We start from the raw sequence: 24,768 nt of genomic DNA, 5'->3' as shown, positions 1-24,768 counted from the left end.
AAAATAATTAGCTCAAGTTATTTTTAGAATCTTTTTATGTCATGCTGTGACGTCACGGTGTGACAATTTTTTAACAAAATTTAAAACGTTCAATGTCACATGTGCATTGAACACATGTTCAATGTCAAGAAACATTTGTTGTTGTCAACGACATCAAAATATAATTCTTATCCTTGAAGCCTGCACAAGTTTGATTCAAATTTTCTGTTGTATTCACATGAATTTCCTCTTAGCATTGTATGTGATAGTGAAAAAGACATTTGTTATAATAATATGTGTACAACATGCAAAGATGCTGCAAAGTTTCATAATCTATATGTTTTGAATGAAATTGACAAGAATAAATGCATTACATGGTACCAATGGGAAAAAGTTGCAGATGGTAATGGAAAAGAATATACTAAAAAGATTTAAAAAAAGGGAAGAGTTGATGATCTTTACAGCACCTATTCAAAATCTTTACCTTCATTTCTTTGGCATTATTTTATTAAACAGAAACAATCAAAGACATCGTGATCATATAATCCAACCTCAAAGTAAACCAGACACAGCCGTCCTTCAAGTGAATTTTGCTGAAAATTTTTCAACTTTGTGGCAAGATGAAGTGCAGTCAGCACATTGGTACAAGAAGCAAGTTACTGTGTTTACTGCTGTATTTTAATACCAAAATTCATTCTCGTCATCTGTCAAAGCTTCAGATGATTTAAGCCATTCAAAAAAATTTATTCTTGTATTTGTTCATAATTTATTATCTAACCATATTGAATCAAGTGTTAAAACACTACAGATTTAGACAGACGAGCCAAGTAATCAATTTAAATATTGTTTTATTTCATTAGCAATACCCTGGTTGGAAGAGCAGCCCGATTTAAAATTATTCTGGAATTTTTTTGCTGCTTCACATGGGAAAGGATCGGTACATGCTATTGGTGGGACCGTTAAAAGAATAGCAACGCAAAAAATAATCCAGAGAAAATTTATAATAACTGATGCCATAACTTTTTATGAAGCTGTTAAAAATGAGACTAATTTCAATGTCTATTTTGTTTCTATGGAAGATATTATAAATACAATTAAAAAATTTAAAATTGATGAGTTATTTACATAAGCACCAGCAAAACCAGGAATATTTGCAGCGAACCTAATTAACAACAATAATGGGAAAATACAAATGCCATCCTATTCAAGTGCCAAGTATTTAGTCAAACAACTTATGTCTACAGATAAAATCACTAAAAAACTTTAAAACGTTGTTTATATGACAGCAATATAATATGGACGCGATTAGACACTGATATAGTATGGGCGTGTTCTGAAGATTACTATGTAACAAATATTTTTATGAAGATGTAATTATATATTTGTCTAATACCTCTCTACTAAGTTTTAAATTTAATAAAAACAGCCCATTTACCTGGTTTATAACTACCCAAATGTGTCTGGTCACGCTGTGACGTTTACCACTAGTTAATTAAAGGTGCGCCTGTTTAAAATTTAATTAAAAAAATGTAATTTAGCTATAAAACTTGTAAGAGTAATGTCTAAACTTTTTGTTTAATGCCAAGTTAATAATACAGTTCATCTATATTAGCTAAATCACGGTGTTGATCTAAAAACTAAAAAACAATGAGAAAATTTTGGTCACGCTGTGACGTTTTATATTTTCTTGCATGAATGAGAGGCCAATATATCCACCCAAATTTTTCTTCTTGTTTTTTGTAGCACCTATTATGAGCTAACTAAAAAGCAAAAAAAAATTCTTCTTATATCTATTTTAATATTAAAATATTAAAGGCTTAAGATAAAAAAAAGACGGGTGTCACGCTGTGACGGTCGTGGAATTGCTCTAAATTGAAAGTTAAAAAGAGACATTAAAAAAGATTTTATCTTATAGAGTTCGTTTTGTTATATACATATTTTGTTATAAACACATTTTGTTATATACATATATTATTATAAATAAAATACAGTTTAGTCGATATATTTTTACTTTTACTAAGAGAATGAATGTATTAGAATGGCAATGGTGGATTTAATAAAATTTATAAATATATATCTAACTTATATATTCTGAAATTGTATAATTAAATCATATATTATACTCATATGCTCGTATAATTGTATTAACTAATCATTAAAATCATTACATGGAATTGTATAATCAATTGCAGCTCTCTATGATTTGTCGTTGCTTTTTTTCTTAGCTAATTTTATAAATTTGTAGCTTTAAAGACATGGCAAAGTCGTCAAAAATAAGTGGGAAGACTGATCCTGGTTGGAAGTATTGCGTTGAACTTCCTCCATTCAGGTCGCAGGAAGGCAAAACATATATATATATATGTTGAGTGCAACTTTTGTCAGAAGTAGATCACTGGTGGAATTAAAAGGCTAAAGGAGCATCTTGCAAAGACTCGTAAGAATGTTGCAGGTTGTCCACGAGTTCCTACTGACGTTCAAAAAGAAATGAAGTCGTTTATGTTGAAAAAGACCGCAGGTAAAAGAAGAGCTTTCGAAGAAATGGAGGAGGTTTGTCGAGCGGGAATGCAAGAGCCATTTGCTACTGAAAGCGATTCACAATTACAAAAGGCACCAATAGGTTCAAGTGCAGTCAAGTTAAACAAACAAGTTCATGAACCCATTGATTTCTTTATACAACAAGCAAATATTGGTAGTGGAAGTGCTGAATGTTTCACGGGTTATCAAAGACACCATGTTACATTGAATGAGAGTTGGAAGAAAAACGAAAAAAGACAGGTTTCCAGGTCTATTGGACATTTCTTCTATGAGAATTCAACACCGCTTAATGTAGCAACAAGCCCTTGATATTACGCTGTGATGAATAATGTATGTGGATTTGGAAGGGGATTTATACCCCCAACTATGCACGAGTTGCGAACATGGATTCTTAATGAAGAGAAAAATGCTATTTCTGCCATTGTTGAATAAGCGAAACTTTCATGGGTTGAGACCGGTTGTTGTATTATACCTGACGGTTGGACTGACACAAAGGGGCGTACATTGACAAATTTTTTAGTTAATAACACAAAATGTACTTACTTTTTAAAGTCCATTGATGCATCGGATCAAGTAAAAGATGCAAAGTTGCTTTATAGATTGCTTGATGAAGTCGTTGAGAAAGTTGGCGAAAAGAATGTTATCCAAGTAATAACAGACAATGTCTCGGCTTTTAAAGCAGCGGGGCAAATAATGATTGAGAAAAGGAAAAACTGGTATTAGACACCTTGTGCAGCACACTGCATTGAGTTAATGTTGGAGGACATCCTCATGTTACCCCTCCATGCTTCTGTGTTCATCAAGGCCAAGAAAATAATAAATTTCATCCACAATCATGCATGGGTTTTAGCAATGGTAAGAAAATTTTCTAGTGGAGATTTAGTGTAGACTCTGGTGATGAATGGATCTTAAAGCTCCAAGATCCTGAGGTGGAGGCTTATGAAGATCTTGATGCAAATATAGCTTTTGATGACCATCTTGAAGTCAAAGAAGGTTAAGTATCTCAACATACAAAGAAGAGAAAGAATCAAAACAAAGGTATAGGATATAATTTGAATAAGTTTTTTTCTTTTTTTATTTCTACTTTACTGAAACATATATATTTCCTTAAGGTAAAAAAAATTCGGATTGATGATGATGAGGAGGATTTTCCACATGCCAAAGAAGAAAGCGAAGAAGAAGAGGTTGAATTGAATTTCATGGATGACTCCCTCGTAGATCCTAATAGTAGCACTAGTTCTAGTGACAATGGCGATGTTTGATGGGTTATGACTAATGAGATTAGACCATGTTTATTTCGATTTTATGGATGTTTAGAACTTCTATGATTTTTTTTTGGACTCCTAGTGAAAGAATAATTTTACCTCAGTGTTATTTTCATTGTTTTTAATATTTTTCTAAAAAAAAAAAAGTTTTTCTCAAACAAATTGAGGCTTACGCCTCGCCTCACATATAGGGAAACCGCCTCAATACACCTCACGCTTTTTTAAACCTTTGTATACACTGATAAATATGGTAAGCTAGTATTAACTAAAAGCTTATAATACTAAATACAATTTATATAACAAATTTTGTGCCCTTTGTCACAAAAGAATATGGGTTTGTCAAAATCTGTTAAAATAAATTTTTAGTCTTCTTTTACAAACCCCCAAAAGCCATTCCAAAATTTAGTTAATTTTTTTTAAAAGTGACTACAACAAAAAGAAAAAATAATAATTTGGGACGTTCTCAAAGGGTGGTTTTGGCGTATGAGTATACTTTAGGTGCCCAAGAAGACCTTACGGTTTTGTCACAGAGCATCGCGGAAAAAGATTTAACTACGATGTTCTCGCCTCCTTCCTTACCGATGCACAGTGGGACAGAGTGTGTCAAATAACAAAAAAATCATTGTCGACATTGCATGCTATTTATCATAATGATGAGAATGTTTTCATTAGAAAAAACATCTAGATAAAAAACCATTAAATATTATTTGAAACAATTTACTATGCGGTTGATTACACGTGAACTTGACATGTGCTTCAAAACGCTATTTTGCATTTTTTAATTCTCAACTTTCGTACGCAACTATTGTTTTAAATTAATTTTATAGAGTGTCATTTTAAAATGTATTATTTGAACTAACACTATTGTTTATGCTCAGACTTTTAAAACAATTTAATGTAAGTGTAATCCTTAGATTTTATCCATCAGTGACAGACATCTTTCGGTTGTGTTTTTTTGCTACCAATTAGTAGCAAAAAATATATTGAAAACTGTCTGTCACTGATGTCTGATACTTAAGTATCAACGTGTTAGCAAACTTCAAAAATGTCACTCGTCAGATGAGTTATTATTTTCTTCAAAAGTTTCATTAAATAAAAAAAGAAAATACTAAAGCAATCAACAAAATATATTTTGATAAGAATGTAGAGTCTTCGATGCTTTCTGAAAATATAGCTAGATGCTAGATTCAAATATGACCAAAGCTGCTTTTCAACTCCATAAAAAAAAAACGGAGCAATTGCAAAATAATGCAACAAGTATCCTGTATATAACATTATAAAATTATCAAAACATTTGTGTTACCCTAATAACATGATTTGTTACTATACTGACTATATTGCGAGCATACCACTGCATAGTTTGTATGACCATACAGCTCAAAGACTTTGTCAAGTTCAAAACGATGTTTTATGTATGATAGAAAAGTGTGACCTGATATCTCTTCATTATAAAGCACGAAAAACAAAAACAAAAAATGTCCTTTGAAAGTCTTCGCAACTTGAAAAAAAAAAAATCATTGTTTCTAACTTGTCTTATTCTAATTTAGATTACAACTTATGTTAGCGGAATTGAAATTGTTATTTGGATATATCCGAAACCTTCTTCTATTTCTTGTTGCCAACCATTAAGACTTAAATTGAATGAAAAAGAAACAACTAAGTTATTGCTCATTGAAAAAACTACTTTAAAAAATGAGATAATTAATCTTGTAGAAAATTGTGTTCAGTTATCTAATGGCAAGTCTGTTTCTGTCAAACATATAATTCATGTTAAAATGATAGATGGCGAAGACTATACTGCCTTATCGATTGTAACAAGTCTTAGTCAATGTTGCTGTATATGAATAAAAATTTTTGAGTACCTTATTTACATTTTTTATAAAACACAAATCAAAAAAAGCAAGAGAAGACGCAGAGAAAATTCTTGTTAAAGAACGAAAAATAAATATACAAAAGGATTCCAAAAAAATTGGAATTTATTGTTGACTAACCAAAATGTGGAGGATCTGGAAATTCAAATAACGGCAATACTGCTCGAAAAGACTTTTCAAACAAAGATAATCTTGCCGAAATTACAGAAATAAATACAGAACTAATTGTAAAGTTGCACATTATCTAAATTTGCATGTCAAGTGGATTTCAAATAGATACTTGTAAGTTTCACTTACTTTGTCTTGAGACCGCAAAGCTCTATTCATGCTTGTACCATTAATATTACATTCCTCAGAACGTTCTCAGAGTCTTGATTCATGGGGTAAAAGTAATAGAAAGTCTATCATTTTTAATAGGTTTATTCAGTGAAGAAGCTCAAGAGGCTAGAAATAAAGAGTTTAAAAAATATAGGCAGCATCTTTCCTATAAAAATTCAAGAATAAAGACAAACAAAGACGTAAAGAAAAGACTTTTTATGTACATCTGATCCACTTATTTCATCTTATAGAAAACTGTTTCATCAGTAAATAATTTTTTTGCAATTTGTTTGCAAAAATTCTACATTCTAAAATAGAAACAAATATAATCCGTAATTTTTATTTGTAATTAAAAAAAAAACTATTTATATAGATTTTTATGTTTTTAGCAATAAATATGAGCTTGATATTCATTTTATATGGTTTGCATAATTAATTTATAAAAGTTCTAACAAAAAAAAAGAAACAAACAAAAAAAATAAACACAAAAAACACGTTTTTGTCCCACTGTGCAATGGCGTGAAAATATGCCCCTAGCTCGCTTTGAACCTTAGATCTCCTTGAAAATCCAAAATGGCTATTGTGAAACTTATCTAAATTACCTGCATATTTTACTAAACTTGAAATAGTACTAACATATTTAAAAAACTGGAGCTATCAAAAGGTTTAATGGATTGTATTCTTTTAAAAGACAAAGTATTTGCGACTTTAATAAGAAAACCCTGTTTGAATTTTGACTTTTAAAAGTAGTAAACTACTTTGTTTCCATATTATTATATTGATATGTAAACCTCGTATGGTAAATTTTAATAAACAACATCATTTAAAAATTTAGAAACTTTGTTTCTGTTTTTAAACTTATAATATCATACTTAGGGGCATCCATAAAGTGAGTACGCACTAAATCCTCTATTTTTGGACCACCTGCGCTTTTAATAACTCACCTTGTATGCAGCACAATGCTTTTGATCTCAGCCACTGCGTCCTAAATTCCAATTTTATAATTCACCCTTTGAAAAAGTCATACACTAAAACCTCACTCCTTGAAAGTGCGTAATGAATGAATTAAAAAATACATCAACAGTTTGATAAATATATGGATGGTGTTCTATTGACGTCACGATGTAAACATTGTTACTCCGACGCCATCTTGTAGGTCAAACAAATACGGACTAGTTTAACGCAAGGCTAATTACGATTATATGTTAATGTGGTTCCTATTGAAAAAACAGTTAAAAACTTTATTATTTTGAAAAAATTGATGTAGAATTTAATTCATTTTCTCGTGATATAATTAATTTTTTTTTGTTCAAACTCAAACTATAAATATATATTATATAAATATAAATAAAATAACTTATTTTCTAAACACTGTCAAACAAGGTAGTTAACCTTAGCAACTAAGTAAATTGTAAATAATTTGAACAATAATACAATACAAAGAAACAAAACTAAAAGCTTAGAATAGTGTGTGATTTTAGAGCCAATCAACATTCGTTACAAAAGGTTGTAGAAGATCGACATGACTGCGATTTTACTATAAACTAAAATACTATAAACTTCAAGTTGTTGAAAATTTATTCTGAAATTCCAGAATTTTTTTAATAAATGATAGACTTTTTATTTACAATTTAACTCCTAGCATGGTCGATGGTTATAAGTTAAAAGCTGTGTGTTTGAAAGTAGCTGCTCTTTACATTGAACCCTGCAGTTAAGAAAAGTATACATAACAGTGATAAAATAGTATTCAGGTATTGTCAGAGAACTGTGAATCGTGTAAAATTGTGGAATGCAGATAAAAATATTGATATTACTTCATGGATTTGTTAGCAAAGTTTACATTTACGTTTCACCACTGTTTACGTTACATTTACATTTTACTACATGGATTAATATACAACACCTAAATTTGAGCTTGTGCAGTTTTGTCTCATTTCATTGAATTCATTGATGCATCTTTAACTATTTTTGATGTCTGTTAACAAAAACACCTCAAGCAAAGTTTTTACTCAAAGTTTAAAATGAGGGAACTTTTTAAAAACAGAAAGGGTTAGTTGAATGAAGGTTCCATTCGAACAGGAATTTGAGTTTTTGTAACTTATTAGTTGTTTTTACTTTCATTTTTGCATTTTCTCAAAACAATATTTTTCAATATGTACATGTACTTGAAAATATGCTCAAATTTACACAAAAATGCCAAATCAATATTAATTTTTAAAATTTTATATAATCACTTTTTTAGGATTGCTTAATTGTGTACATTTTTTTTTTTTCATTTTCAGTTTATAAAATCTGTTTCAAAAACTCAACGAAACTAGTTTTTTTTTCTTTCTATAGAAACCATTAGAATAATAAGTCAATAAGACATCAAGGTTTGAGAGGATAAACCTTAAAAACTTAAAATTAGTAGTAAATGTCCATGAAATCCACTACAAAAAAAGATCTTCAACGTGTCGTCGATTTTTTATTTTCAAATCTTTAATATTATATTTTTTTATTTCAACGATTGGTGTTTAGCTGTATATATTGCTGTGAAAATAGAGGAACATGCTCAAACATTACAGGCTGCTACTGCAATTCAGTATGTTAAAAATTTACAGCTTGTTAGTGGGGTAGACCTGAAAAAAATTAAAATTTAACAAATTGGTCACTAATCATAAATCACTTCCTTTTGTGGAGTACTTCCGTAAAGTATGCACATATGCTTAGCAGATTTTGTATGCCTACAAATAATTTATTAATGGATGAGCCTAAATATATGTATTGTTGAAACATACAAGAGAATTAATAAGGAATATCAATATCATAGAGATATTTACTTTGTTCCTTATTATGTTCTTTACAAACTGAACTAAAAAAAAAAGGTATAAAAAAGTTGCTGTCTAAAAGTACTTAAAAGTCCTGCTACATATTACATTTTAAATTATATATATATAAATTTATATATATATATATATATATATATATATATATATATATATATATATATATATTTCATTCATTGTTCAGGTGAGACACCTTTTGTTCTATTAAAGTTGGTGAATTAAAATTATTACGTAAACGTGGTAAATGTCACATAGATAAACGTGATGAAAGTCACGCATTCATTTATGGTTATTATTTTTAATGACCATTGTAGTTTTATAATTGTCATAGGAATTATAACTTTGTATTTATATACGATTTTATGTAATAGAAAAGAGGTTGAAAAACAGATAGGTGATTTTTAATATATATAAACGAATACAAGAATGCAACAAGCTTTTTTGGCTATTATGCCACCAGTATTTGATGGCAACCATCAACGGTTTATCCGTCAACTGCGAACATGTATTGCAGCAATGGACATTGACGAAGCGAAGAGGAAAATGATAGCATTAACATATTTGCCACCACAGATTAATTCTGCATTAGAAGATCTATGCTTGCCGTCATACCCAGAAGACGATTATGTGACTTACGAAGAGATCGAGGAAAACATTATGAAGCTTTTTAAACCAAAGTCATCGTTAATACTACGCTTTGAATTTGCAACAATCAAAAAAGCAAGTAACGAGATTGTGACGGAATTTTCTCGACGGATTGCAAGAGCTGCTGAAGGATGCAAATTTACGGATAGAGATGACAGGATGCGCGACCAATTTATCATTGGCTTTAACGATGGAGCTACAATCAAACGGTTATTATTAGAACCTGAAGAACTTACATTTGCAAAGGCTGTTGAGGTTGCTGTTACTTTGGAGGAAGTGACTCAAGAAGCCCGACAGTTGGATGGTTCCGATAATGTGATGGCTGCAGCAACATTGCTACTTACCCAAGCAACTGGTTTTGTCGGAACAAATAAAATAACATGTTTTGATTGTGGGAAATTCGGACATTATGCACGGGACTGCAAGACAAAATGCAAGAACTGTTCACACAATCATCGAGCCAAAGACTGCATCAAACGATTGCAAGGTTTAAAAAGAAAAGGGAGAATTTGGAAATAATGGCATCCAGTATTCTCCCTAAAACAGCGATGCCATCATTAAAAGTTAAAATAAACGGAATGTTCCGAACAGCATTAATTGATTCTGGATGCTCAATTACAGTGGTCCATGCTGAACCTACACGTGGACTTGTTTCAAAAAGTGAACTATTCATCACAACTTTGGGAGGAACTGTGCATATACTAGGTGAAATGGTAATCAAATTGGAAATTGATGGAATATATTGAATGGTTAATTCGTTAATTGTAAAGGACAAACCATTCGGGTTTGATTTGATTTTTGGAATGGATGCTATTGAAAAATTCGGAGGAGCCGTAATCTATGGTGATAAAAACCGTACCGTCCGAATGTACGGAAATAGAGAACGAAATAAACGAAGGTAACGAAATAAACGAAGAAAAAGAATTAAACAAAAACAACGAAATAAAGCGTCAGGATTTTACGGCAAAGTTCGACGGAAAAAAGTTAACGGCATCATGGAACTGGAATAAAGAGCCCGCAATTAATAATACGATCCACGAATACAAGATGAGCGAAGAGCATGAACGTAGTTACCGAAAAGAAATAAATGAATGGATCAACTCTGGCATTCTTGTGCCGTAAAACGAGCAAGCATTGGGACTACCTAAAGTATTGATACCGCTCATGTGTGTTGTGCAAGAAAATAAAGGTAGAAAGATACGCCCAGTGGGAGACTTTCGAGCTCTCAACGAATTTATAAATTGTCACAAAGCAAATGCCGACGTTTGTCAAGAGAAACTGCGTCGTTGGAAGAAAATTGAAAGTGCAAAAATTCTGGATCTTAAGAAAGCCTACCTTCAAATTCACATTGACAAAAAACTGTGGCCATATCAAACTGTGATTATAAATGGGGAACGGTATTGTTTCACCAGAATGTGTTTTGGCATCAACGTGGCTCCAACAATAATGACTACAATTCTTCGTTACGTGCTCAATATGAATTATATTGTGAAGAAAGCATGTGATAATTACATTGATGATATATTTGTCGATGAAAGTGTAGAAACAGCTGAAAATGTAGCGAAGCATCTTGAGAAATTTGGGTTGCAGTGTAAACCTCCAGAAGACCTAGAAAAAGGACGCGTTTTAGGTTTGAGAGTCGAACGAAATAAAAATGGGGAACTGATATGGAAGCGGAACAATGTAGTACAATTCGAATCTTCATAAATCAAACGATTGGCTGGAAATATTCCATGGAATGAGTATGTTTCTGAAGATTGCAAAGAAAAAATGAATGAGTTGCTTCACCGTTTGGAAAAAGAGGACCCGGTTGGTGGGAAATGGCTGATACCAGTGAATGGAAAAGCTGAGGTTTACTGTGATACATCATCCATAGGACTGGGTGTAGTGCTTCTAATTGGAGGAGTAGTTATTGAAGATGCAGCATGGCTACGACCGACGAGTGATACGCACCATATTAATATAAGTGAACTAGATTCGATACTTCGAGGGTTAAATTTAGCCAGTAAATGAGATATAAAAGAACTCACAGTATACAGCGATAGCAAGAGCACCGTGTGATGGTTAAACGCAATTGTAAAAGAAGAATATCGCGTGAAGACTTGGGGAATTTTTCAATTGTTTGTACAACGACGGCTGATAACAATAAAGGAAATAGTAAAAGATATTAGGATTATTGTACAATGGATTCCATCTGAGCTAAATCTGGCCGATCAACTTTCACGAATCCCTCAAAAATGGTGCAAAACCGGATTAATCCAACAAAAAGACATATGGAAAGTTCACTCTATTGGTCATTATGGTGTCGATCGAACATTGCAACTTTGTTTACGAAACAACCAGAATGTATCACGTAAGGAGGTGTTAACAGTAATTGCGAGTTGTAACCAGTTGCGAGTTGCAACTCCATCGATCCTTATTCCGTAAAATGGAAGCATGGTCAGCTGAGTGTAAAGCAGAATTGGAATCGGGTTGCCTTCGATGTAACGCATGTAGGTGCAGAACTGTACTTATCAATGATTGACTGCGGCCCATCACGGTATACAGTGTGGCGTATACGCCACAAAAATATCACGCCAAATTCTTAAATGTCCCCGCAAAATGTTTAAACTTCACGCCACTTTTAAATCTTTACACATAAATGATCTAAGTCGCGCGACTATTTACAGTTTACAAGCAGTTATAAATGTCACGGAGTGTATAATTGTCTAAATGTCACGCCATACGAATAAATTTCGCGCCATGCGCTAAATGTCGCGTGACTATTAAAACATATCGTTTCCACAGAGAAAAAAAGAAATATCACATTAATTAATTTTTCGTGGTTATTCTGTGACTTTATAATTACTATAATGTCTTAAATAATTAAAATTTCCTATTTATTAAAATTTATGCCAGTGGTTTTGGCTGTAGATGATAATTTGTTCACGCTTAAATCTAAACGTAAATATTACTTTGCAACGAGTTTTACTTTTTATTACATTACCATTAATTATTAATGGTGTAATAAAAAGTTAAATTTTTTTTGTAAAAACTCGGTAAAATTTAAAATTAATGTTTAAAATATTAGCTAAAAATACACTCTACATAAATTGTCATAACTTATGACAGTAAAATAAGTTAATAATAGATTTGAGATTTGAGAGTATTTTCAATGATATATTAGGAATACCTATTCTTAATTTATAATTGTTATACTTAACACATCATTGAGTATTTCAAGCTCGTACAATGGTATACACTATGACAATGATTATCTTTACACAATATCACCGTGTACATTGCTATTATTCGCAATCGGACTGCCAATCGATTACACTGGGCAACAAAAAAATATTTTTTTTTTGTATCTCAAGCAATTTTATTCAAATTATACTAATTTCGGGCTGAGAAAAAAGAATATGACAACGAAAATTTTTTATTAGCTCTAGTTTCTGAGATATACAATAGCAATAAATTTTTATTTCACTTAATTTGCAACAGAGCAATATGACATATAATTTACATATTCTAATAACATTTAAAGTACATTTGGTTTTTTTTTATTACAGATATATTCTAATAGTTTTAAATAAAGAAATCATGATCATCAAGTTAATAGGGTTAAAGATGCCTATGGGGTATCGTCACAAAATCGTGATCTTTTTGCTTTCCTTTTGTAAACTAGTTCTAGAGCATCCCTACACACAAACCAACAGTAATCTGCAAGCATGGCCTCATTTCAACGACCCTGATATCTTTTTTCCATTACACAAATAACTTGGTGAAACCTTTCCCCATGTTCATTACAAACAGCTCCACAATTAGGGGGGGGGGGGAAGAAGTCTAGATGTGAGTGGAGGAAATGAATCTTGAGGGACATGTTACATCCAAGGTGATGATATTTTTGCAGAAGTACTGCTACCAATTGAATGTAGTTATAATCTCGTTTGTTGCCTAAAAATCCACTAATCACTCCCTTAAGAGCTTCCCAAGTTTCCTTTTCGGGTCCCTTCAAAACTTCGTCAAATGCAGAATCCTTCATAAGATGACGTATTTATGGCCCAACAAAAATACCTTCTTCAACTTTTGCATCACTTATTTTTGGAAACTTATTTCTTAAATACCTAAAAGCATGTCCTTCTTTGTTCATACCTTTGACGAAATTTTTCATCAAACCCAACTTAATATGTAATGGTGGAAGAAGAACATCTTTTGGATCCACAAGTGGTTCAGCAATAACATTTTTTTCTTCTGTGTTGAGATTTCTTGCAGACCAGTCTTCTTTTATATAATGTGAACTTCTGTCTCTACTGTCCCACATACACAAAAAGCAGCAGTATTTAGTATACCCTAATTGCATTCCTAAAAGTATGGCAATGACTTTTAGATCACCACAAATTTTCCATTTGTGTTTATTGTAATTAATTTAGTTGAGGAGAACTTTCATGTTTATATAAGTCTCTTTCTTGTGAACTGCATGGCCAATAGGAACAGAAGGAAGACGGTTTCCATTGTGCTGTAATACAACTTTCAAGCTTAGTTTAGATGAGTCTATGAATAATCTCCATTCAATTGGATCATAGTTCAAATTAAGACAATGCATTAATCCAAAAACATCAATGCAAACAAGATTATTTTTTTTCTCAAAAAAAGAAAGCAGATTCTGCTGCCGTTTTCTGTAAGGTGAAACCTTGACATCAAGTTGGAGAAGATTCCACTGCTTTAGTCTTGACCCTAGAAGTTCTGCCTTTTCCTGTGACAAGTCCAGATCTCGAACAAGATCACTTAATTCTGCTTGACTCAATCTGTGTGGCACAACATCTGTTAACATAAAATCAGGATCATTTGATGTGGAAGGCTTGTTTTCTTCTATTTCTACTTCATTTTCTGCTTCTAACTCACAACTTTGTGGTGGAGTAGGAACTGGTAAATTATCTGAATGATTTGTAAAATTTTACACTAGTAAATAAAAAAATAAAAACAAAGAATAGATTAGACCAGAAACTTTAGCAAACTCACATAACTAGTATCACAAGTTTTAAACATGAACAAACAATTTGGATAGTCAAAAACAAAAAATTTTTATAAAAAAAAATGAAAATTTCTACCCTTGCAATGGTTGAATAAGCGATCGCGATTTACAAAATCTGGAAAAATATCTGGTCTTTAAAATTTTAGTTTATGCAAGCCGTTTACTTTGTTTTTAAAGAACAAATTATTGTTAGCGAAAAAGTTATAAAAAACAAAACAAAACAAAACAATAAACTTACGATTACAAATGCAATAACACTCCAGTCACTAACTGCATTATATAAGTAATAAAACTATAATAGTATTATTATTTTTATAAAGCACTTATAACTTTTAAAGTTTATTCATTGTTCAAACAACATTAGTAATTCCAAACTTTAATCAAAGTAAAAAAACATCTGAAAAAATGAAGTGGATAATTAAATATTATTAAAAACTTCATGAACTTCTACAATACACTTAAACAACTTTATAAAAGGATTTAGCATTAGGAAACGTTACGAACAGTCCGAAAAAACGCGCGCTAATTTAGAAATAAACGAATAAAAAGTTTTATTTGGTTGATTTTTAAATTAATCATGCGCTTTTACGGACCATTAGAAGCTTTTTTCGTAATGCTAAACTTTTTATAAAGTGCGTTTTTATGAAGTTGTTTAAGTTCTTTAATACGTTATAAATATTATTTAAATATCCACTCTATTTTTCTAGATGCTTTTCTACTTCAATTAAAATTCGGGATTATTTATGTTGTTTGAACTAAGAATGAATTATAAAAGTTATAAGTGCGTTGTAAAAGTATTACACTTATATAGTGTTATTACTTTTATAATAAAGTTACTAGAGTGTTATTACTTTTGTAGTCATAAGTTTGTTATTTTATACTTTATAACTTTTTCGCTAACAAATTTAAGTTGATTGCCCTTTTAAGGGCAATCAACTTAAAAATGACATAGCTCTAAAAAACTTAAAAATTTAACACAACTTAAAAATGACTTTAAAAAAAACTTTAAAAACACAACTTAAAAATGACATATTAGCTCTAGTTTAAGAAATAAAAGCAAAAATTTTCTCTCAAGGCAAGGGTTGAATTAAGTGATCGCGAAATGAAAAATCCGGAAAAATATCTGGTCTTAATTTTAGTTTATGCGAAATAACGATATTTTTATTTTGGTATTTTTGTTTAAGATTATCTTAACTAGTAAACTGTAGAGTTTACATAATTTAACACTTACATTTGGCAGAAATATATTGGTTGAAAACCCAGCTGCATTTTTAATCAATCATTGAATCCATTTTTTTTCTGTTAAATGTTTTTACAGACAAGGTTATTCACAAATTGTATAAACTAATCAAGTCAACACACAATAGTAATAATTACAATAGATACGTATGCTAATACCTTTAAGTATACATAGTTACAGTTAAAAACATGTTTTTTCAATTTTAAGATAATAATTTTACTTTTAGTATATATTTTCTAAATTTGTGTCAATAGCATTATCAAAGTAAAATTATAAATTAAGCTTAAATACAATTTGTAAAATATTATCTATTAAATAATCTAATTGCTATTTTTATACTAATATTGTATTCTATGCCTAAAGATATTACTATCTAATGTTGTTTAGTTAAACTTAGTTTGTAATAGAATTGTCATAGTTTTACCCAATTTATGCATAAAATATACAAAAATAATTTTTTGTTGTAGTGTCCTCAAAGATCAATGTATTGCCAGATGACTTTGATTTGATGTTTTCTGACATGGTGTTAGAAGATGAGATGATAGTTGCTCTTCCTAATCCATGTGAAATCGTTGTCAAGGTTATTGGTAAAAGTTTACTATAAATTAGTCTAAAATCATTATGTCCTGTTTTTTTTTAATTATTTTAAAAGTTTGTTCTAAACTAATAATATTATTATTTCCTTATGCTTATCTTATGTTAAATATATGATAATTATATTTCATGTTTTTCAGAATCAGACCCATCATTCCAAAGAATATCATACGAACCGACATTTCTTCAAATGTTAAACTCTGTTCCAATTTATAGCCAAGAAAATTCTCCTAGTACAAGTAAAAGCTCGCCACAATCATCGTTTATTTTGCAGCCACAAAGTATGAATGTCCAAGCTACTGTCCAGTCTCCACTTTCTCTAGAGATTGGAGTTAAGGTATGTAGCTGTGGATTTATGTCGGAAAATAATGCACGTATGGACAGACATTTAGGTATAAGTTCAATATGTAAAATTGTTTGTAAAATTTGTAATGCCTCATTTAAATCAACAAGAGGAGTATCAAGACACATTTGCAAAAAAAATGAAAAAGCAGTTTTACCTTTTCCAAAGATAAAAATAGACTCGCAAACAACATTAGCAATTAAACTATGTGGTCAGTTGAGAGTGCCTTCAACAACTGTCAATACAATATTTAGTATTTCCGCCAATATGTTACTTAATATTCGGAAGTTAATAAAAGAAGAGCATTTTCATACTTTTGACAAGTATTTTTTACAAGTGGATATCCTTAGTAATAAATATCAAAGAGAAAAAATTTTAAATGATTTGTTTGACATTTTGAAAATAAATGAAGTTTTGTTTGCTGGTGGCAAAGGTTATAATTTTTTACTATTTGACATTATTAATTTTCTTTTGCAAATTGATGAGTTTGTAGAGCTTTTAAGTAGGAAAGATGCTGAATCAAAATATTGTACAGATTTCTCTACTCACAAGCCATTAGAATTTTCTCTTAGTTTATATTGTGACGATATAAAATTAGCTAACCCTATTGGCAAACACAGAAAACTTCATAAACTAACTATTTTCTATGTTCAATTTCATTCATTGCCATCATATATGCGTTCTACGTTAATATCAGTTTTTCCACTAGCAGTTGTGCCTGTAAAGTTATTTAAGTTTAATAAAAAAGGGGCTTATTTTCAGTACTTAGAAGATTTTATTAAGTCCTGTAATCTTTTGAATAATGGTGTTACTTTTAATTCATCGATTGATTGTGTAAAACTATTTTTAAAATTTGTTATATTTTTGGGAGATACATTAGCCTTAAATCACATTTGTGGATTTAAAACCAGCTTTGCACCAAATGTATTTATATGCTGTCGTTCATGTCTTACCACAAATATACAAATGTCATCAATTTACAGAGAAGATTTGTGTATGTTACGTACTCAAGCAAACCACCATCAACATATCAAAGACCTCAAGAGTGTGACAAGTAAAAAATCTAAACTCTATTGGTCAAGATTTTATGGCATAAATTATGAGAGTGCACTTTTATTAATCACCGCTTTTGATATTATTGAAAACGCACCACACGATCCCATGCACATTTTGCTTGAAGGACTAGTGCCCCATGAACTATGTCTTCTGCTGCGATTGCATATTTGTGTAAAACGTATATATTAATAGTTTTAATATTCAGTTTCCTTATTCATACTCTGAAGGCAGAGATAAGCCCAATATTTGTCCAACTACCTTTGATATTTCAGGGTCTCAAACATCTGCTCAAATTTTGATTCTTGCTCGTATCATTCCACTTTTTATTGGACAATACAGCAATTCCAATGATCCTCATTATGTTAATTTTCTTGATCTTTTACAAATCCTTCAACTTACTTTGTCACCGATAACTACATATAGAACTATTTTGGATTTAGAAACTCTTATTGAAAAGCATAACAAATCCTTTTCTTTATTGTGGCCAAATAATCTGATACCAAAACATCATTTTTTACTTCATTTTGTTGGACAAATACATCGATTTGGTCCACTAAAAAATCAATTTTGTATGACTTTTGAAGCAAAGCACAATAAAATAAAAAGTGTACGCTGGCATAACTTTAAAAACATTGCCAAGGAAGTTTGGAACACAATTTCAAACTTCCTTGATGATAATGGTCAACTGATACCTCATCCTTTTACGACAAAGACTAAACATTTAAAAAAAGAATTGTTATTGGTTCAATTGTATACCAAGTTGGTGATATTATTTCGACAATTGATGATTCTTATCAACTTTACAAGATCACTGACGTTCAACCTAGTTGCGTAAGAGTTTGTATCATGACAATTGACAGCTACATACCTCATAAACTGGCTTTTCATGTTAGAAGTACTAATATGTTTAAATCAATTATTTTAGAAAATCTCCAAATTCTGTGGCTATTGACAAAATTTAATGTAGATGGCACAATATTAGTTGTGCCTAGGTCAAAACATTGTCTCATAGTTTCTTAATTACAAAAAATATTTTGAATATGAATATTATTTGTATATTTGTTGGTGTTTTTTAAGAAAGATTTGTAGTTATTTCGTTCATTTATATATAAGCGTTTTAATGCATGTAGAATATATACTTGCTAAAGTATCTAAACAATAGAATGTTTATATATATACATATATATATATATATATATATATATATATATATATATATATATATATATATATATATATATATATATATATATATATATATATATATATATATATATATAGTATATATATATATATATATATATATATATATATATATATATATATATATATATATTATAATATATAATTTTTTAATACTAGTTATCGATTAATTTAATCGATAACTTTAAATTAATTATATTTAATTTAAATTAATTTAAATTAAATTAATCGATTAATTTGTTAAAATTTAATCGTTAATCGATTAATTCAAAATACCGATTAATCTACCACCCCTAGTTGAAGCAATGTTTTACAACCGGATGCCCTTCCTGGCGTTAACATGAAGCAGGTTGCACAGGATTACATGTTACCAGTAGCAGGTTAACCTGACTTGACGTAAGGATAACCTGACCTGACCTATATATATAACACACACACACACACACACACACACACACACACACACACACACACACACACACACACACACACACACACACACACACATATATATGTATATATATATATATATATTTTTTTTAATATATATATATATATAATATATATATATATAATATATATATATATATATATAATATATATATATATAATATATATATATATATAATATATATATATTTTTAATTTTTTATTTTTTGGAAAAACTAGTTACCTATTTTTTCGATGGACTGCACCAATTATTTAAATGGTTTGGTGCCTTGCCGCAAGCATACCTTAAAAGATATTGATAGTGAATTAGCACATCATCTCCAAAGGTGTCTCCCTGAGGGAACCCCTTTCATTAGAAAGAAGTTTTATTGTCGTGTTACTGTCCTTTTGAAAGAGTCGTATCCAAACTGTACTTTTGGAGAAGAGGGTGCAGTAAGTTTGAATTATTATTTAATGTTTTATTTTAAAATATTTCACACACAAACCAATGGCTCACTATAAATTCTTCAAAATGTTTAGTTAAACATAAGTTACGTCATTATCCTAAATAGGGTAAATTTAAATCCAACATCTAGGTCAAGATAAAGATCTAGATTTAAAAAATCTTGAATTAAAATTCTTTATAAATGTCACATTCATGTGTTACACAAGATTTTTAGTTTTACATTTTGTTTTTCAGGGTGGTGTTGTAAAACGTGTTTCGAATGTTATTCGTAAGCGACGTGAGCGAAAAATCAAAAGTTTGGCAGAGTCTAAGAATGCAAACAGAATGCTTAATATCTCTGGAATAAACGATGCCTCATTTGATGATGATATACAAGTAATACTTCATAAAATTTTAAACTAAATATCATTTTTTATCAATATTTTTTATAATAATAAAAATATATTTTATATTTTTAGTAATTACAGTAACAATTTAGTTATAAGAGTTATTGCAATGTTTTTTGTTAGTGTGCTTTGGTGCAAAGAGTTCCAGATTTAGAACACATCCGTTGTTTAGTGAGGAATATGCGCTGTTCTCTGCCGTATTTAGAGCACAAAGATCATCTATTCCATCTCGAGATTGTAAGAAAACAACAACTATACTTTTGTCACATATATCATTGATTGTTATATGTGTGCTACAACGTAGGACATATATAGCACTGCTGCATATATTTTTAGATCATGGACAAGTTCGAAAGAAAGAACATTATAAAAAGAGAAACAGCATTAGATAAGCTGATGCAAGTCGTTGATAAATTGTATCCTGGTATGCCTATTGCACCTGCCCTGAATAAATTTCACAACAGCACTACCAGAAGAGGGGTGCTGTGCCCAGTTGTTATTGATGGTGTAAGTTTAACGAAAAGTTGTTTAATTTTGTTTTTTTAATTATATATTTTTTAATAATATTAATTAAGAAAGATAAAAAAATTAAGATAATGATTTTCTTTTTTACAAAATGTTTAGGCTGAAGATATTATTTTTTCTCCTGGGCCTCGACTCATTAGCCGAAAATGTAAAAATTGTTGACAAAGTAAATATTATTGCAATAGGACAACGCCATAATGATGCACTACACGTCCTTCAACTTCTGGCATATTATTATATAATGGACCTATCGTACCCAAGGTCGTTTGGAGGAGTTTTAGGGCTACTGCAGCATTATGTCTTGCAACTATCATTTGATTGCACGAATAAGCTTTGGCTCAAAAAATGTAAAATCTTGTGAAATCTGTTGCCGTGGTATATTGACATTTTATATTGACTGAACCATGAAAAATTTATTCGTTTATATATAAGCAAATATATTTGATGGCTTTTTTTAAAACAAATAAAATATAGTTTTTATCGTTTCTTAGGTCTTCTTATTTGTTTAAGTATGGCGCGACATTTAGTTTTTAATTTGTCACGCGACAGTTTGCCTTCTAATGGACAATGAATTTCGTTTACCCACGCTAACGAGGTTTGCTGACGATTGGGACGTTGATTTAGAATATCGAGCTCAAAGCAATTTTATCGTTGAACGCATACACAGAACAATTAAAAGAACAGTCTTCCACTCACGTTGCTCAATCGCTCTGGCAGTATTACTACTGTACAATGAGACGATATCATCAAACTGTAGTAAAAGTCCATCGCAGCAATTTAAGCAAAAACCAACGTCGTTTATTCCAGGTGTCGATATACACGTAAGAAAGCCAAAAAATATGTAGACAACATATTCAAGGAAGGTGACAATGTTTTGGTTAAACCAGCTAAAGTGACAAAATGTGATCAGTCTTAGATACCTGGTATCGTACGAAAGCAAAATACCTGGTCGTTTACGTCGAAACCGCAAATAGGGTATTTCCACGACATATCTCACACTTGCGTCGCCGTATTTCAGACTCATAATAAAAATGACTCATTAAACGATGGTCTTGATATACCAAAAGATGAAGTTGGTAACGGTAAAGGAAGATATAAACGAGGATGCCGTTCAAGTTCGAAATGATTGCAACGAACAAACGATAACGCCCTCCGGACGAATAATAAGAGCCCCACAACGATTAGACTTATGAGTTAATTCACCAAGAGAGCATGTTCTATTAAAGTTGGTGAATTAAAATTATTACGTATACGTGGTAAAAGTCACGTAGATAAACGTGATGAAAGTCACGCATTCATTTATGGTTATTAATTTTAATGACTATTGTAGTTTTATAATTGTCATAGGAATTATAACTTTGTATTTATATACGATTTTATGTAATAGAAAAGAGGTTGAAAAACAGATCCCAGTTAACCAGCCCAACTGGGTTCCAGCTGGGATTGAGCTGGGATTGGGTTCGGGCTGGGACTTGTTTTGGGTGCCAGATGGGTCCCATATGGTGTGAAAGTAATACCGCAAATAAAATCTGGGTTTTTACTGGGATCGGCATGGGCTTCCGTAAATGGTTTGCGGCTGGTTTGAATTGATGGAAGCGTGTATTTTCTAATCAAAGCTGTTTTTTTGGCATCGTTTTTATTAAAAAGTTTTGTTGAAATAAAATTACAAGATTCTTTTAAAATGTCATATGCAGTAAGAATTTGGAGTAAATATACACAGGAACTTCATTTGGTTTTTTTATTGTATTTTTGTAAAAAAAATATTTACATAATATGTAAATAAATTTAAAACTGATATGTAACATATCAGTTTTAAATTTATATTAAAAGTGTAAATATGAAGAAAAAAAAACGTGCATACTCATAAACTTCTTAAATGCTGTAAATTTCATAGCCATGAATAAGTTCAAGAGTATGTCAACGTTTACTTTTTTACAGACTTGTAAAATGTTTTTTTATGTGATAGACAAATGTTGAAAATTTTTCAAATTAGTTTATATGGTTGACTTACAGTTATGGCTTAGTCACTAAGTTACGAAAATAAAATAAACTAATGTTAGTGTGTTTCGTTTTTAATTATCTTTTTCAAGCAAATCTCAATGTCACTTTACAAATTATGGTAAGGTTTTACTAAGTAACACTGTCATATCTAAACTTTACATGTTATTTACAAATACATAAATGTTTTACGTTTTTCTTTAAGTTATATAATTTATAATATATTACTTATATTATAAATACTGTAACTGATATTATAAGTTATAATATAAGATTTTATATGAAAAAATGTTTAAATTATATTGTAAATTATTTGTAAATAATAGTAAGTAATAACAAAAATTATTAGGTGTTTTTCTGTTTAACTTTATTTGTTTGTACTAACAAAATATTTATCACGTTTTCTTTGAAAGTATTTGCAGTAACAGTAAACCTAATCCAATAACTGACTATTTGAAAGACTTTGTTGCAGAATGGAAATATCTAGAAAAGTCACCATTTAAGGATAATAAAGGTCATAAGTTTATCGTAAAACTAGATGCAGTAATATGTGATGCCCCTGCAAGAGCATTTTTAAAGGTATGAAATCTCATACTGCATATCATAGCTGTGAGTGATGTTTACAAAAAGGTCAATGGTTTGAAAAAATTATTCTTCCTAATTTATCAGCTCCACTTAGAACTCACAAAAGTTTTTCATCATTGATAAATTGATATTTAGATTGATTTTTAGATTTATAATTTGGAATGGTTTCATCTTTTCCATTTGATTATATGAATTTAGTATGCTTAGGAGTAGTTAGAAAAATGATTAATCAATGGGTGCATGGGAGTAAAAAAAATCAAAGTTTATCAAAAACATCATTAACAACCTTTTCTGAAAAACTAGTTTTATTTAAACATCATTTACCAAAAGAATTTTCACGCAAACCTCACTCAATATGGGAATTTAAATGCTGGAAAGCTACTGAATTATGTCAGTTTCTGTTATATACTGGTCCGGTAATTTTAAAAGGTACCTTGCCAAATGATGTTTATTTAAACTTCTTGGATTTATCTGTTGCTATACGTACTCTTTTGAGTCCATCACTTTGTGAAAATTATCTTGATTATGTTAAAAGTAGAAGATTAAAAAAAGCTTGTGCGACGAGACCAGTTTTTGTGCTTTCAAATTGTGAGAAATATTTTTGAAGGGCATTTGAATCCCACTAATCAAGGTCAGTTCCCATACCATATCGTCACTGTTTGCAATATAAACAGTTTAATAATGCTAAGTTTTTTGCTTTGATTAATGATTGTTTTAAAGTAAACATAAAAGTTGGTGTTATAAGAAATTTTTTACAAGTTCCAAATAGCGAATGCAATGAAGCCTATATTGTTTTTCAAAAATATGAACTTTTACAACCATTTTTTACAAATCCAATGAACTCTGACTTTCCTTCAATTTTTTTTGCAGAGAAAGTATCCTGTTTTAATAAAATATTCTTGATTGCAGATTTAGATTGTAAATATGTAAAGTTACCATTTAAAAATGGATTTGTAATTATTCCTCAGATGCATCTATACTAACTTTAAAAAATTTTTATGATATTTCTTTACTTGCTTTTTTTATATATTCTTATTTATTGCATTCTACTGTACCTTTTTTTTCATTACATTCCGGGTACCCAGAAGAAAATAACTGGGTTCAAGTCCTGGTACCTGGCAACGAGTCCATATTTAAAAAAGTGGTATAAAATTTTGAAAAATCTCTAGGGTTACATTATTTTCAAAAAATAATGTTGATTAATTTGCGCTAATTAAGTTTGCCTAATATATCAAGTTTCTTAATATTAAATAATGATTAATAGGTTGTTAATGTTTGGAATCACTTGCCGTCTTAACCGTCTAGGTTGTTAATGTTTGGAATCACTTGCCGTCTTTAACTTTTTAAAAATCTTGATGATTTTTGCATTAACCTCGTTAATGCAAAAATCATCAAGAGCTTTAAAATTAAATCACACAAAAAATGGTTATTGACTCCATAACACTCTTAGACTTATATCAAAAAGTTTATTGGTTAAAGTTAAAACTTAAA

At 30.2% G+C, this 24,768-nt stretch overlaps 2 protein-coding genes across 2 annotated transcripts; both read left to right on the top strand.

The window, feature by feature from the left end:
* The first annotated feature begins 12,239 nt into the window (after positions 1-12,239).
* On the top strand, positions 12,240-18,647 carry LOC136083147 (uncharacterized). Its single transcript, XM_065802553.1, has 5 exons — positions 12,240-12,381; positions 16,160-16,279; positions 16,427-17,676; positions 17,891-18,444; positions 18,611-18,647. The coding sequence occupies exons 1-5, from the start codon at positions 12,330-12,332 to the stop codon at positions 18,645-18,647; spliced, it is 2,013 nt and encodes a 670-aa protein (XP_065658625.1). The 5' UTR covers positions 12,240-12,329.
* A 914-nt stretch (positions 18,648-19,561) lies between these two features.
* Positions 19,562-21,179, top strand: LOC136083693 (uncharacterized). Its single transcript, XM_065803272.1, has 5 exons — positions 19,562-19,770; positions 20,018-20,158; positions 20,293-20,406; positions 20,506-20,676; positions 20,794-21,179. Exons 1-5 carry the CDS (start codon positions 19,573-19,575, stop codon positions 20,854-20,856), a joined length of 687 nt encoding a protein of 228 aa, XP_065659344.1. The 5' UTR covers positions 19,562-19,572; the 3' UTR covers positions 20,857-21,179.
* The last annotated feature ends 3,589 nt before the right edge of the window (positions 21,180-24,768 follow it).

This window comes from Hydra vulgaris, chromosome 08 (genome assembly GCF_038396675.1).
Source record: "Hydra vulgaris chromosome 08, alternate assembly HydraT2T_AEP".
Taxonomy (NCBI): domain Eukaryota; kingdom Metazoa; phylum Cnidaria; class Hydrozoa; order Anthoathecata; family Hydridae; genus Hydra; species Hydra vulgaris.
Note: the sequence above shows the minus strand (reverse complement) of the source record. Positions and strands in the feature narration are given on the sequence as shown.